Source organism: Uranotaenia lowii, chromosome 3 (assembly GCF_029784155.1).
Source record: "Uranotaenia lowii strain MFRU-FL chromosome 3, ASM2978415v1, whole genome shotgun sequence".
Taxonomy (NCBI): Eukaryota; Metazoa; Arthropoda; class Insecta; order Diptera; family Culicidae; genus Uranotaenia; species Uranotaenia lowii.
In genome coordinates, this window is record NC_073693.1 from 56597867 (window position 1) to 56614573 (window position 16707).

General features: G+C 32.4%; 1 protein-coding gene across 5 annotated transcripts in view; it reads left to right on the forward strand.

Moving 5' to 3' along the window:
* LOC129751067 (ras-related and estrogen-regulated growth inhibitor) overlaps positions 1 to 15615 on the forward strand; it is a 40169-nt gene extending 24554 nt beyond the window's left edge. For all 5 annotated transcript variants that reach the window (XM_055746333.1, XM_055746335.1, XM_055746336.1 and 2 more), the window contains 3 exons: positions 3085 to 3141; positions 3239 to 3312; positions 14682 to 15615. In XM_055746333.1, coding sequence (XP_055602308.1) covers positions 3085 to 3141; positions 3239 to 3312; positions 14682 to 15110 — 560 coding nt within the window. In that variant the 3' untranslated portion in view covers positions 15111 to 15615. The remainder of the gene's footprint in view (positions 1 to 3084; positions 3142 to 3238; positions 3313 to 14681) is intronic.
* Positions 15616 to 16707: the final 1092 nt, after the last annotated feature.

The window sequence follows — 16707 nt, forward strand, 5'->3', positions numbered from 1 at the left end:
ATGAAAAATATTTTGTCCATCCTATATAAGAAATTTTGCCAAAACGTTCGCGAGCCAGGTTTTGGAATCTATGCGATCATACACAGCTCTCTTTTTTATTTCATCATCTGAAATTGCTTTAAAATAACGAAATGAATTAGGAAATCACAGTTTTGGGTCAACTCATAAACTTTGAATGTTATTTGGTCAATTTGGATTTGGTGGCCCACGATTCCCCACCATTTTTCAAAATCCAAAAAATATTGCTTTTTTTCAAACAGTCAGAACTTGGGGAAAATAACTTATTAAATGTTTTAAAAAAATACCTTATGATACCTTGAAAATGTAGAAAACCATACCAATTTTTATTTTCATTTTATCTTTTATAATAATGAAGTTATGGAACAACGAAAAAAAGTGGCCCATGATTCCCCACTCTCCCATACACTTTCAAAAACGATATTTTGTTGTTCCGACTTTTATAATCATTAATTTTCAGTATCTGCACGTCTGCACCTAACTTTTTCCTTATTTTGATTGGCACTTGAATAGCAAAATATTGAGGGATCATATGTCAAAATTACTACTGTCTTAATTTAAAGATTCACAAAAAAAACTATTGTTTTTCACTTTTGTATTTTTATTTAAAAACAATTAACTTATTAAAGAAAATCAACTAAATTCAGCTTGATTTGTATAAATTCGACCATCTGGAGGGTCAAAACAGCTTTCAGAGCATATTTTTCATATAAAATTTAACAAAAAATCAAATTTTGTGACGTGAATTCACTCATTCGCGCTGTTGTAACTCAGCTAGATTCCAACCGATTTCTATAAATTTTAGAGTTTTAGAATCGTCTTATCATTTTCAAAGAAATTTCTCTTTTTTTTATTTAAAAAAAAGTCAGAGTTTTCTCGTAAAATTAAAAACTTCCCTTTTTTTGTGACTTGAATTCACTCATTTGCGACTGTTTTTGATCGCATTTCAAACAATCTACATTGGATATAAACAAATTCTTTTTTCTACAAAATGAAGCCGTGTTTTTTGGCTTCTGAAAATACTAAAAATATTTCCAAAAAAAAATCATCCATATATTAAAATTAATGATTTTGTAAAAGTTTTGTCAACAAAAAAACTGATTTTCAAAATCATCTAAAACATGTGTAAAAAAACTTTTTTCTCTTTTTTCCGTTAGTTTTGTGTGATTTAAATTATCAAAATTATAGTCAACTTTGAGATTTTTTGATACGCGAACGGATAAAAATCACTTTTGAACGGTACAAGCGCGTGGAATGTGTCAAATGAATTTCCATTCGGAATATCTGGTCAACATCTGCTCGCATCAATTTGAAAACGATAAAAATACAATCATCAATCAACATTAGCTCACCATTCTTCCCAGCTGAGGTACATTGAAATACAAATAAACTGCGCTAATTAAGACTGCCGATGCGCTGATGGACTCATTACTTGGTGGTGAAAGATGAACTTAGTTAGTTGATCACAATTCGTTTCGGTGAAAAAATATTCCAATTTAGGGTTAAACGGGTTTTTTTTAATCATTTGGTTGGTTTAAATTAAGGTTGACAGATTTTTTTTTAATTAAAACCTGGCAAAATCTGGGCATATTATTTCAAAATTGATTATCAAAATCCGGGCAATTTTTGGCAAAATCCAGAAATTACTCAACAAAAATCATAAAAAAAATTGAAAAAAAAATTTCATAAAAATTCATCGACAGATTTGAAATTCTATTGAAGGTTTCCAAGAAACTTTTCATGATTTTTTTTATAAAACTTGATAACTTGATAATGTTTTGGAGACATAAAAAATATCACAACACAATTTTTTTTTGTTTAATTTGTCAAAAAATTTAATAAACCCGTGCAAAATCTGAGTATTTTTATGTGAAATCCCCAATTTTAAATTAAATATCCGGACAAACCTAGATAAAACTTGGCAATCTGGCGACTTTAGTTGAAATATACACATAAGCTTCACACATTCATTAAAGCCTTGCTACCTTTTTTTTTGTTCTTGTCTAACTCCAATAAACCATCAGACTGCAAAACCCACCCTTTCATCGGCTTTTGGCAATGATGCGGTCTAGTCGTGGCTAATGAATATCCGACCAAAACCATGCATTTCTGGTTTGTTGCTGCGGTTAGCAGTTCACGTTCCGATGTTTATGGTGCAATGATGATAAAAAAAATAGAATGAAAAATAGAAAAAGACTGAATTATCGCTACTTTTTAAAAGTTTACAACTTTGAAACCAATGAACTGTTTATTAAAAAATCTGTTATCATTTACAAATTTCTAATTTGTTTTCTCTGAAAAGAACAGCTATTCAATTTGCTAAGCTATTAAACGCGTTAGCACTAATTAATGGCAGATCAATCACATGTTAATACATCCCTCTGCCCTTTTTGTGCAATTCAAATTAATTAGCGACCAACACGTGGTAGCATCCCTTTTATCTATGTTAGGTTTTTTTTTCGATGAATTTACATTCATTATTTTAAGCAGCCACAAAACATAAACTATACCTCAACATTCGCTGTTGACACTTTAATTATTCCCAATGAATGACAATAACCAGCAACAGTCGCGTTTCCTATGTCGATACTTTTGTACATTGAAGCGCAAAAGCTAGGTCCCATTTTCAACAACCAAAAATCAAAACAATTTTAATGTCCTCGCCAGCGTGCTGAAGCGGACAATTTGATCAATTATTCGTAGCAAACCGCAAAATGATTTGCATCGAAAATTCACGCACCATTTGACGCTGCTGCCCCCTTTTTTGCCTGCTGGTGCTGAGGCTGACCCTTGGGAGTTGACCTTTTCAAGGCATCCGGAACACGCTTGAATAATTGATCAAAGTTGTTATGGCTGTCTGGCTGCCATCGCGCTTTTTTCAGTTTTTTTTTGTTTTAATTTTTCATCACAGTCACTTGTCACTTTTGCATTTTTATTATTCATTTTCATTTGTCGCCTATTGTCAGTTCCCGCACTAAATTGGTGTTATGTTTTACCGACTTTCCTTTGTTTTTTTTTCTTTCTTTTTCCGAAAAACTCTGTGATCGACGGGATGAATGAATATAGCACTGACAGTCCGATTTTTGACCAAACGGTACATCGGCGAATACGACCATCAGGCAGGTGAGTGTTTGTTGTGAGACAATTGGTTTTCTGTCTATTTGGTGACAAATTGAAGCATGCTTTTTATTACGGTACTTATTTGTTGCTTTTATTGCAGAAAACCGGCACAAGTATGAGATTATGATTGACGGTGAGGCGGTCTTGTGCGAAATTTGGGACACTTGTCCGAAGGTGAGTGTTGATAAACGTAAGCAACTCATTCCTTGCTTAGGAAAATTAGTCTTCGAACAATTTTTAGTTCCCCATTAACTTTCTTGTACGTTTTGTTAATTTTTTTCAAGTTGAGCTAAATCTAAAGCTATTTTGAGCTACCCAGCCGTTTCGAATAAAGATAAGTGTACTAATTTTTGAAATTATGCACTTTCATTTCTTTTTAAACACAATATCTATCAAATTTATGTACCAGAATCAGTGGTATAAACTGAAAAATTATGTTCTGTTCTTCGCAACGGGAGGCCATATGCGTTATGTATTTTGAGATGCTAAAGTTGCCAAAATGAGTCGAATTACGTTAACTTTTCAATACAATTTTTGAAAATTTTGCGCCTGAATAATGATACAAGCCGCCAAACTTCCAAAACAGTGAGAGAAATTCCTATTAGTGCACACACATTTTTGAGGTTTATTTTCTTCAGGAATCAAAATTTACCATTTGATAGATCTTTTTAAATTACTTTTACTTTGCCATAACAAAACTTAATTTTTAATATTCTCAATGGCTGAGTAAATTGAAAGAAATCTTTTTTAGGGGCGAAAAATTCTATAAGCGCACTTCATCTTTTTTTAAGAAAACATAGAAATATATTATTATAAACCCCAAAACTGTTAACAACAATGATTGGTTGGAGTATTTGTTATACAATTAGTGTTATGGGGATTTTTTTTTATTATCTGACGGGTTTGCGCCGGGGGTCTTCAGATTTTCCCCAAAATTGAAAATTTGGTTCATTTTTGCGACTTAAAAACACATGTATTTTTTCAGATTTCTAACATTTTTATTTTTTGAGTTAGCTTCGGTTAGATTTTTTTGTAAATAAAAAATAACCATTTTTCAAAGCTACATAACTCTGTTATTTTTCAACGGAAATTATAAAATAGCACATCAAAATACATTGAAATTTTATCAGCTTTCCATATAAAATAGCTAGAAACAATTAAATATAGACCTTCAACATGAAAAATTGTAAATAAACTTTAAATGGCGTCTAAAAGTACCGGCTGCACCACCGAATATTTTGCAAAAAATACCATTGAATAGCTCAATTTATGATGCAACTTTCATCTGAAGACACAAAAGTGGGCCATCATTTCCTTGAAGAGTTATGAAAGAAATAATGGCAACAAATCTCTTTTTTTGCATCGGAAACAAACAATGGTCGAACAATTGCACTAACATATGGAGTGAGCGCATACTTCTAACAACATGGAAACAAAAGAACTTTTCAAAGCAGGTAAAAAACACTTTTTTTTTGCTTTGTAGACTGCCCATACTCGCGTAACAGTTCCATATGAATTTTCGACATTTTGGGTCAACATAGGGATTCAAAATAAAACACTAAAAAAAGAGGTTTTGTTCTACAAATTTCGAAAAAAAATATCAATTTGTGGCTGTCCTATATGAAATATACCCGAATAACAGTTTTCAATGCTTCTTTCGGCGAAATAGTCTTTGATTTATTGCTTTGAATCATTTAAAACAAATTTAACTCACTTGATGTCGAATGATGCACACGAGTTTTCGAAGGCAGGTCTGACTTCCTTAGGAATGACTTCCTGAGCGAAAAACTATCGGATGCAATCAAAGATCGTAAAAAGATTCAACTTACAATGTGGAATTTACGATATTTTGTATGTTTCTTTTTCTGACAATTGCATTTAGAAGTTCAAAAATGATCAAATTTTAGTCTTAGAAAGTAGCTTGGTGAGAAAAAAATATTTTGTATGGGACTGTTATGCGAGTAGATTTGAAAAAGGTTTCAAATATGGTCGATTAACAGTCCCATAATGAATAAAAATGGTGCTCTCGACCTTACCAATAACTTAATTTCGAAAATTTCAGGTCTTACGATTTATTATGACAACCTAGAAACGATTTTCGTTTATGCCGAAAGTGGTGATCACAATTTAAGAATGTATTCCAAAACAGGAAAAGCTTATTTTCTCGCTTGCTTGTTTTTGCATATGGGACTGTTATGAATGTAAGGGCGGTAGAGTGTTGCAGCTAAACTGACTTCATGTTATATCCAAAAATCTAATAACGTATTCGTTTATACCCAGGTCACAACAAGTTTTGCAAATTTTGCTGTCATTTTTAGAAGTTTATGCGCTCAGTTTTGCATCCGTAATTCCCCAGATTTGATTAAAAATGGACGGTGGAACACTGAAGATTCGTTTGACCGAGGTAGCAAAACACTGACGACAAATTATGTTCGTTCTAGTATGGTAAACCTCAAAACTGGGCGAATGGATAAAACGAATACGGTAAAAGTATAATATTTTCAATGTCATATTACCTACAATGGGAATGATGCTATTTACAGCCTGGGCTGGCCATACTGAGCTCTTCGATTATTTCTACATTTGTGCCACACTCTTTGTTAATGATCAATGGGAAAGGATTTTGGTGCCCAGTGCTTAGCTCCCGATATAAAAACTATGTAAAGCACGTCTATATTTGATTTTTTTAATCACATTTTTGTGATCCCAAACACAGGGACTGAACCTTCTACTATTGGCATTGATTATGCTTCACAATGATCTTTGATCGAAAAGTTAATAAGTTATATAGCATCTGACCAAGTTGTAAAAGAAACATTTCCATTATTTGTTATATCACATTAACAATACAATACTAAGAATTTTGGTTAAAATTTTAAGTCAGTTATGCTGCAAATACTCTACAAAGCACGAAAAAGTAGTGCTTTTTACCTGCTTTGGTAAGTTATTTTGTTTCCATGTTGTTAGAAGTGCGTGCTAACTTCATATGTGTGTGCAGTTGTTCGACCATTGTTTGTTTTCGATGCAAAAAAAAAGATTTATCGTCATTATTTCTTTCATAACTCTTCAAGGAAATGATGGCCCACTTCGGTGTCTTCAGATGAAAGTTGCATCATAAATTGAGCTATTCAATGGTATTTTTTGCAAAATATTCGGTGGTGCAGCCGGTACTTTTAGACGCCATTTAAAGTTTATTTACAATTTTTCATGTTGACGGTCTTTATTTATTTTTTTCTAGCTATTTTATATGGAAAGCTGATAAAATTTCAATGTATTTTGATGTGCTATTTTATAATTTCCGTTGAAAAATAACAGAGTTATGTAGCTTTGAAAAATGGTTATTTTTTATTGACAAAAAAATCTAACCGAAGCTAACTCAAAAAATAAAAATATTAGAAGTCTGAAAAAATACATGTGTTTTTAAGTCGCAAAAATGAACCAAATTTTCAATTTTGGGGAAAATCTGAAGACCCCCGGCGCAAATTGTCAGATAATAAAAAAAAATCCCCTTATGTATTTGGTTTGGCATTGAGTCAATTGAATAATTCTATGTTCTCAAGACTTCCTGCTGTTTTTTACGACCAAAAACGCAATTTTTGGACAAATTTTGTCAAAATAAACATGAACGATTTTGTGGAAGCCTAAAATACAATTAAAAATTAGCTGATGTGTTTCAGCAAAAACTATCCATCTATAATTGGTTTTGGTTTCGGTAAAACTATAATGTATCAAGTGTTTTCGTCTTGATCTATAATTTCTGAATTTTGCTTTATTTTGCCTGGATTTTTGGTTGAACATTTTGAAATCACTTGAAATCGTCGGAGGTTTTTAGTTCAAATAGCCCTTAATTGCCTGGCTCGGAAACGTGAGGGAAAAAAATCTGGCAATCCAACACACCTGGCTAGCATATTCCTAAGATTTAAAATAGGATTCAGTACTGGATTATGACCTGGCACTTCGGAAAATGATTTTTTCCCTTGGAGATCCCTTTAATTTTTTTTCTCAAGCAGAAAGATAAAGTATTAATCCATAAGATCTTCTTGAGGCACACCAGATATAACAAGGATGCTTTTCAAAAGTGAATCTAACAATTTGTGTACGGTTTGTCAAATACGACTCAATCCATTTCAGCAGTTGTGCACTGAATCCGTTTTTATGTAGTTGAGATATTAAGGGGGGAGTAGGGTCTAACGGGAAAAAAACACCATTTTCACGAATTTTTTTAGAGCTATCGTTCAAATAAATGTATTCAATTGTTTTGCATTATACAAAGCATTGTTTAAAGAACATTTAGTAATTTTTTCGTAGAAAAATATTGAAAATTGAGCCGGTGACGGAGCACTTTCGAGGATGCCTTTTAGAAAACAATATTTGCGGTGGACACTGTATCTTAGCACAGAATCATCGGAAGTCAAAAAATCATAGCAAAAAATTTTTTTAAAAGATGTTGGAGATGTTGGACCCCAACGATTTTATTTTACTCAAAAAAAATTTTTTTTTTTGGAATTTTTGTGGCTGTTTGAAGTAAAAACTACGATTTTTCACGAAAAAATCCGCCATTTTTTATCTGTAACATATCTTCAAAGTAAAAAAAGAAAAAAAGAAAATCGTAGGAGTTTGGTATTTTATATGTAGAAAATATGTTCCAAATTTATCAATACTTTATTTTCAACTTTTTCCAAAATAAATAACGATACTTTTTTACAGGTCTGATCAGCACTCAGATATTTTCTTCGTAAACTAATTTTTCAGTATATCAACCAATAACAAAATGAAAATTACAACTGAATAAAACCATAAACTAAATACGTGTCTATCTTTTATTGGACATATTAGGGTGCCAATTCTATATAGTTAGACAATTATATTAAATTTGTATCTGGATATGTCAACAATAAAAGATGGAAAGTCAAATCATAATTACATGACCCAATTGGTCTTGCAGCTATGATTGGACGGGGCTTATTGGCAATGAAAGTAGCCTCGGGATGTGCAGTTGCCATTCTGAAATGGGTTACTGGAATTTCAATAGAGCTAACACCACCAGCACCCGCGATTGAACAATGTTTATCAAATAGATTAACATTGGCTCTTTTGCATAACATACCTGCCAGCTCAGGGGGTCGTTGGATGGATCATACATACATACATACACAGAAAATATGTTCCAAATTTAAAAAGAATCGGTGAAGTAGTTTTAAAATGACGATGTCCACGGACTTTAAAAATGTGCTATCGAGAAAAACGCGTTTGAAGTTTCTGCTCTTGCTTTCTTGCAGTATTAGATAAGAAGAGATAAATGCCTATAATTTTTACAGTTTTGCTTCGATTGACTTGAAAATTTGACACAACATTCTTGAAATGTTTTACAATAAGAAAATAAAAAAATAAAAAAATCGATTTTTTGAAAGTGTTAGACCCTACTCCCCCCTTAACAGAAATGATCTTTTTGATAAAGTTATCAACAATATTTCAAAAATCCCGAGCTTCTTCGTATCAGCTCTAGGCTGACATCAAAATTTCAATGTTTCTCATTTTGAATTTATACATTGAAAAAACATTTGTGAAAAGTGTTTGTTAACTTTTTCTGCAAATTTAAAACTGTTTTTTCTATAGAGACTTGAATTTAAAACTGATTGTTAAACTTTAATATTTTATTGAACTGAAACGTTTTTCACAGAAAATCGTCATATTACGATGAATTCTGGTTTTGATTCTTCAATTTCTTTCGAATTCAGATTCTGAGGTATGAAGCTTTTGGAACTTCATTTTCTTAGAGTTTTTTTTTTTAAATTCGCAGCTCTCATACTTTTGAATACATACATTTTGAATTTTATTTTAACTGAAATAAATGTACAAATAACGAATTTGCAACAAATGATTAATGAAAAAAGTGATAATTGATTTTTTTTCTTTATGTATACACTATTTCCCAATTATTTGTACTATTTTTAAATATAATAAAAAGTATAAAATAATGGATTATTTCTGGTAGGAATTCTATTCCTTAGTGAAGAGATGTAAATAAAATAACCAAATTTTCAGATTTAGAGTCCATTTTTTACTTAAAATCTGAAGCTGGATTATTATTGTGTAAATGGAAAAATGTAATTATTGCCACATTTTTGGTGACAAAATTGTCTTTGAAAGGTTTTACTTCCTGGACACGATTTTTTGTCAGGTATTGTCTATCCCCTCTAATTTGAATAGGATACGGCTTAAAATTAATCAGTTTAGGGTGAAATCAATCATTGATAACTGAGGAATTAACTCACCAACACAAGAAAAAAAAAGAGTTTGAATCTATTTATTTTTCTTCATTCATTCATAGATACCGATTTTTGGGAATAATGCCACTAAGTGCTAAATTTCCGAAAAAATACAGCTTTATCCCAAATAATGTTGTTGCGGATACAAAGTTTTGAAAAATTAATATTGATATTTTTAGAAAATTAAATAGATAATATCACAACTAACTCTGGCATCACAAAAGAAAATTTTGTTCAGCTAAGTATTGAAAATTGATGATTTTAATCTATTTAACAACTTTGTTAAGAGCGAAGCGTTTGGACGGAAAATTCTTATACTTTTACAAATAAATCAAAATTACTCACGGTCTTCGGGAAAATTGATCATTAAGTTTAAACTTTAATAATTTAAACATAAGCATGGTTTTTGTCAAAATAAAGTGCACACATTTTTATAACGTTTTTTTGCTATTTTAAAAAGACATTTTGAAACGGCCGCAAATAAGTAAAAAATAGTTTTTAAATTTACGCACTTCGGAAAAATATGAATTGAGTTTCGTTGTGTTATAAACACATGTGAATGTATATTTTGAGTTCTGAGGAGGAATTAAAGCTATAGTGGAGAATGAGGATACATGATCCCACGAGCGTATTGACAACTCAGCTAAATCTCGTCACTGGAATCTCTGACAAAAATCTTATTTTCAAGAAAAATGTGTAAAATGGAGCTAAAAGACAATTCCGTTACTTTAGAAAATTTTCAAACATATTTTTTTCTGAGTTATTGATCTCTTGATGAAAAATTAAATAAAATGCGACTTAAAGATCTTTCTTCCTTTTTTTTCAAATATTTCTAGTATGAATAAAATTTACTAAAAATATTTGTTTCAATATTTTCATTTAAATTAGATATATTTAAATGATTCTAATATATGTACGCGATCAAGTATCGTTCTAGATTTTGGACCAAAGACATTTGAAATGAAATACTTTCAGAATACTTTCAGATTCTAAATTAAAAAAAAATTGAATCACGTGTCCCCATTATCTCCTATGGCTAAAACTCTTATTCCTTCATATTGAAACAGCATTTAAAAATAAATACTATTCGTTTTTGTCTATGAAAATTCTTCATGAACGTAAATGTTATAACACACAATGATTTTAAATTGTTGCTGCTAGAATCTTTTATATTTCAACGCTCTAACTTGCATTTACGAATCTGGAGAAGAGTTTTATCGGTGAATGTTCTCATAGTAAGAACATTTCAAGATTTAAAAATTACAGATGGATAGAAGAAGATTAGAAGTAAATTACAGGTGTTGAAAATGAGCGGGTAGAAATTTTTAAGAGGGATTTTCAGCACGGATCAACTATTTTGAAGTGTTAGAATCGGACAGAGTTGAGTCTAACACAACACAATAGTTGGTCATACGTGGTTCGCACTCCTCTTTTATCCATCTGAATATAATTTTCAAATCTTGAAATGTTCTTACTATGAGAATATAACATACATCGATAAGGCCGTTAATATTAATTTCAAACAAAATTTGCGGCGATTAATCTTAATGAATGGAGAAGAGTTTTTTAAACTTAACTCTGTAATATTTTATATTCCTTTTCTAATTTCCAGTAGGTACCCTTATTTTTTACCGTCATCCTAAACATGAACAATTGGTGTGATGAATTTAAAAACGAAATTGGATCCTTTATTTAACCCTTTAATGCATGACTTTTTTTAAAAATGAGAATAGCAGCTATGAATTTGGTGTAATGATAACATTTTAACTTGAATAACAAAACTGAACTGGTTTGAATTCGTTATTTGGAGTATTATTAAAGTTATGGCCCTTCAAAATTGAAACATATTTTTTGAAATTTCTTATAAGTTTCTATTCAATTTTGCAAATTTCTTCTAAACCTTGAAAATTGGCTGCAGGAAGGTGTTTGTGATTGATTTTGTTTAAAAAAAATGTTAGAATTCGCAAATCAAAAGATAAAAAAGCTATTTTCCAAATACTATTTTTATTTTCAATAAATAAATTTTTTTTTGTAAAGTTTTGCGTACTTTTGATCTCTTAAATATTTTTTTTTGAATTTTTTGAGGCTATGATCATTAAGAATTCGGGCTGTTACAAACGTGTGTATTATAAAAAACTATTCGTTTAATCGAAAAACTCAATGGAAGGAAAGAAGGTGTTAATATGATTAATAATATTTAAATATAAAAAAATTTCGTTGATTACAAGAAATACTTGCACTTTCTTATAAAATCTTTTTTTTATTTTTTGCAAACTTTGCAAAATCATTGCAAAATCATAATATTTTCCAATACACCTGGTAAAACCAACTAGAATTTGAGTGGTTCCTTAAATACGGTTTTAACATAAATATCTCTCTCTGTCCATCAGAACACATTTATCACATTGCGTAAAATCCAGTTGCACAGACTGCTGTCTATGGAACTGCTCACTATAAGTTATTAACTTGGTTTATACTAATCAGGCAACACTTCCGAGGCGATTCTACAAAATTATTTTTAAGATGCCTATTTCCATTGTAAATATCTGAAACATATTTTAATTTGAAAATCTGAGAAAAAAAGACAAGATAATTGTTTAAATAACACACAATAACAATAACACACACTGCTAAAGTTTTGCATATGATTTTTAGATTTTTTGAACGTATTTAATTCTGATTATCATAACTCAATTTTCAATTCAGGTAAATTTATGGTTAAATAAATTTGTTCAAGAGAATCTTTTCTGTAGTTCGGTTGATTTATCGTCGCTATGTATTGTTTTTAAATTTTATCGACATTTTTCTTTTATTCATAATTGAATTTCATATAATGCAATCTAACCATGAATACTAAATGAAAAACACGCTTTTAAGTTGATTCATTTGATTATTTTCCAGATTTTGATATGAAACCTTGTGTTATTCTTTCGAACGTAAAAATTATGCAAATAAAATTATAAAAATCTGGACAAATCTCCAAATACAGTATGAGATATGAAGAATCGTTTGATATTGTTGACGCAAAACGATCGTAGGTGATTCTTGAGGGTTAAAAAACCCGAAACTTTGAAAGCTTTGAGGCACCCCTGAATGAAGTCCGATAAATCTGAAATTTTTCACTTATTTGGGCTAAGCTAGTAAAAGTAGGGGAGAGTGGGGTAACGTGGGCCATTCTAAATATCTCAGCTGTGTGTTGAGTTAAAAATCTCAATCCAAATGCCATCGTCGTCGCATTGTGTAAGCATGTTTTTCTACATGTTGTTGATTTGCTTCTTATATTTAACTAGCCTAGAAAAAGGTACTTACATACTAAGTACATAACAAAAATATGCTCATACGCTTATGATCTTAGTTTTGTCATGATATTTCACGTTGAAAAGAAATTCTTGATGAAACATCAATATGTTACACAAACGCAACCAATTTGCAAATCATTGTTTTTGGTGAATCGTGGGCCACCTATATGTTGGTGTTTTTATACACATTCAGAACTTAAAATACGTTTTTCTTATCTGCAAAGTTTATTTGTGCCATATAAAGAGTTGTGAAAAATATTTAGTACATTTTTTCCAATGCGATAGAGACGAACAAAAATCCTACATAAGGAATCTTGCCGAAACGTTCGCGAGACAGGAATTAGGAACTATTCGATCACACACACCTCTCTTTTTTATTTCCTCATTTAAAATCACTTTGATATAACTTAATGAATTACGAAATTTCAGTTTTGGGTTAACTCATAATCTAGTCAATTTAGATTTGGTGGCCCACAAAAAAATACTTTTTTTAAAACAGTCAGAACTTGGGAAATTATTGTATTTATAAAATAAAAAAAAATGCCTAATGATATCTCAAAAATGTAGAAAACCTTTCCATTTATTGGTTTTTTTTTTATCTTTTATAATAAAGAAGTTATGAAGCAAAGAAAAAAGTTTCCCATGATACCCAATCTCCCTTACTTGGTCAGTTTGCGAACATCGTCATGAACCATTTGGCGGTCACCCTACTATATATGTTTACGAAAATATTCTTTTCTGCATGAAGGCAATAAATGTATGCCGCTGCAGTAGAAAAACATCATTTTAAGTATTTCAGTCTTACTATCATATTTATTTTTATATTAGTCTTTTTTTAATCTCTCATTCCATTTAATTTAAATGAAAATGAAGAATTTAGAAGCTAAGAATTGCTTTGCTCATGTAAATTTTGACATATGACGGCAAATTAATGATTTTGTTCAAAAGATGTCTCGAACTCAACACTCCAAGTAACTCAACAAAAAATATTTGGAGAATCTGTACAGGGAAAATTACAGCTGATTGAGTTTAGAGGCTCGACGACGCGACTTGAGCGGTCGAAGCGATTGCTATGTTGAAGAAGAAGCAGCTGATCATTGTTTTCTCAGACTAGAAGCTTTTTCAAGTGATCCGGTGTCCAATTTACGTACGAATCAGTACTTACTCACCCTTTAAGCCCCTACTAAGCACCCCACCATAGTCATGCATCTTTTTTTCATGAAAGTTGGAGTATAAATTAATACTGAAATTTAATACATGGAAACCTGGATGAAGTAGAATATGAAGTTTTGGCAATAGATCTTTGGCTTCCGAACATTCCGAATTTAAATCCCATCGAATTTGTTATATCAGTGTATGTTCAAGCGAAGAACGTGGATCCTCTCACCCAAAAGCCAATTCTCTAAAAGCTTTCATATCTGAGCTTGGGCTTCAATGCCAAAGATTGAAATGGTTTCAAGTTAAAATGAAAAAAGTTTTAAAGGGTACAAGAGAAGTATTTCCAATTCAAGGGCAACAGAATACTTAACCAACACCGAAAAGATTTATTTTCTTGTTCAATTTGGAACAACATGAAACTTTTACCTCTATTATACGAGTAAAAGGCTCGTATCACCTGACGGATAAAGCAATTGGTTCATGTTCATGAAAGTGTCAAATTTCCGTTGAACGACCCCTCAGAGATAACCAAATGAGCTTAAACTGTACAAGGGGCATTCAGGCAAGCCTAAGCATGATCTTATCCTTCAAGGTTTTGATTCCGAAACATATCTCTATTTTGGACCGATGGCGGTTGAGTTGAGTATTTTTTATCTCAACATACTAAACTTTTTAAATACTGAAAGTGACTCATGCACCACTCTTCCTTACTCCTTTGAAACTAAGTTTCGAATTCTTTAACTGAGATCTAAAATCTTCAATTAAAGTTGTGCATTCATTTTCATTTACAAATCTTTAAATTATCCTTTTCTTGCAGATTGAAGAAAATGCGGACTGCATCCAGACGGCCCTGGCCGATGCCATCCAGTGGGCTGACGGGCTGCTGCTCGTCTATTCGATTACAAACCGAGATTCGTTTAACTACATCCGGAAGGCCAAAGAGGACCTCCCCAGTGACAGTATGCCAGTGGCCCTCGTCGGAAACAAGGTGGACATGGTCCATCTGCGGCAGGTTTGCACCGACGAGGGCGAAATCCTGGCCAAGGACTTCGAGTGTAAGTTTTTCGAGATCTCGGCTGCGGAACACGTGTACCAGGTGGCGGAAGCATTCCATGATCTGTGCCGGGAAGTTATCGCGGCCAAGCGGAAGTCCAAGCAGAGCTTCATCGACAAAATCGACCGGATGCTGAGCGGCTCCCGGACCTACAATCGTGGAAAAAGTGATAGTATTTCACCGAAGGATTAGAGGGTCCCACACTGTTCTGGTGCTTTACCTTTATACGTTTTTATTTTTATTTCTTTGTTTTTGCGCCATTTCCATTGTTTCCGTTTCCCAGTGAGCGGAAACGGACTTTAAAATATGCTTCCAAATTGTGACGCGCGTGAGGTATTAATTGAACATTGAGTTTTATGTGTATTTGTTTATCGATTTGCGTATAGCGCAAACAGGTGTTGTTTTCGTTTGGCACGCGCCGTAGATTTAATTTATGTGAATTTATTTAATGGTAGACAAATATTAGCTAAAGAAAGATAGCACAAAAGGGTGCAACGGCGTATCAAATGAAATAAAACATGACGCTTGCGGAATTTGTTAAATTTTTTGCATTATTTATTGAGGCGTGAACACTTTCCAGTTTCAGCAAATTTCATTTGAAAACTATAGAGAATGATATCAGGTCCTTGTTGTTCCAAAATTTGTACAGAGACCTGTGTATAGATCCATATCTTTTCCAGTAAAAACTATCACAAATTTTTGCCAGGAGAACGATTGTATGTTTTTATGACAAAAAAAAAAGTCATGTGCCAATAAGTGTGATATCTCGTTGTACTGCTAGTATAAAATTTCAAAATATTAAGAAAATGGTTTCGTGCGCCATTTCTAGACCCCCTACAGGCACAGCAGTCGCTCAAAATAACCATTAATTATCAGCTGCTTCGGAGACTATAGATATCGTTCCTACCACACTCGAAGGAAGGCGGCCTGACTCGGATTGCTCCCGGATGGGCTTGTTTTTCGTCGGATCCGGACAGTTTTATCACCGCTTCGCTGCTGCGACCATCGGTCGCCGTCAATGGCCCTGCGCCAGCATCACTCGATAGCAGAATAGACCATTATTAAAGGAATGTGTTTTGGGGGAGGCGTCAAGAACTACGCCATTATTCAATAAAATCAAATTAAAGACTTGAAACCTCTTATTTTCAATATGAACTTATTTTGATAGAATCAGGCAGATCACAGAAAAACGTCTGGACTCAGAGTTGTGGCAGATCTAATCGAAAGTTCCCTTTAAATTAACCACTGTATAAGAAAAGTATAGATACCGGTATTTCGATAGCAACTTACTATCTTCTTCAGTAAGCGTTTTCGATTTCGATTTCGATTAATCGAAAAAGCTCACTGATGAACACAGTAAGTTGCTATCGAAATGCCGGTATCTGAGCTTTTCTCATACCGTGGTTTATCATATGCAGTAGCCAAAGTGTTCGAGTTGGTCTTGGATCCGATTTTCTTGTCCTGTAATAATTTTTTTTCGATTATTAACACGGATTCATGCCCTAGCGCTCCACGACAGCTAACCTTCTGACGTTTACTTCTTACGTGTACGAAAGTTTTGTTGCTAAGTCTCAAACTGATGCTTTTTACACCGAATTGTCTGCAGCATTCGACAAAGTCAACCACGATATTGCCACCCGAAAGCTCGAACACCTGGGTTTCTGTGGAGCACTTCCTGGCTTGTTCTGGAGCTATCTATCTTGAAGTTAATTAACAGTTCCCGAGGGGGACTTTTTCTCTAGACAATTCTCTGCTTTTTCTGATGTGCCTCAGGGAGGCCATTTAGGAC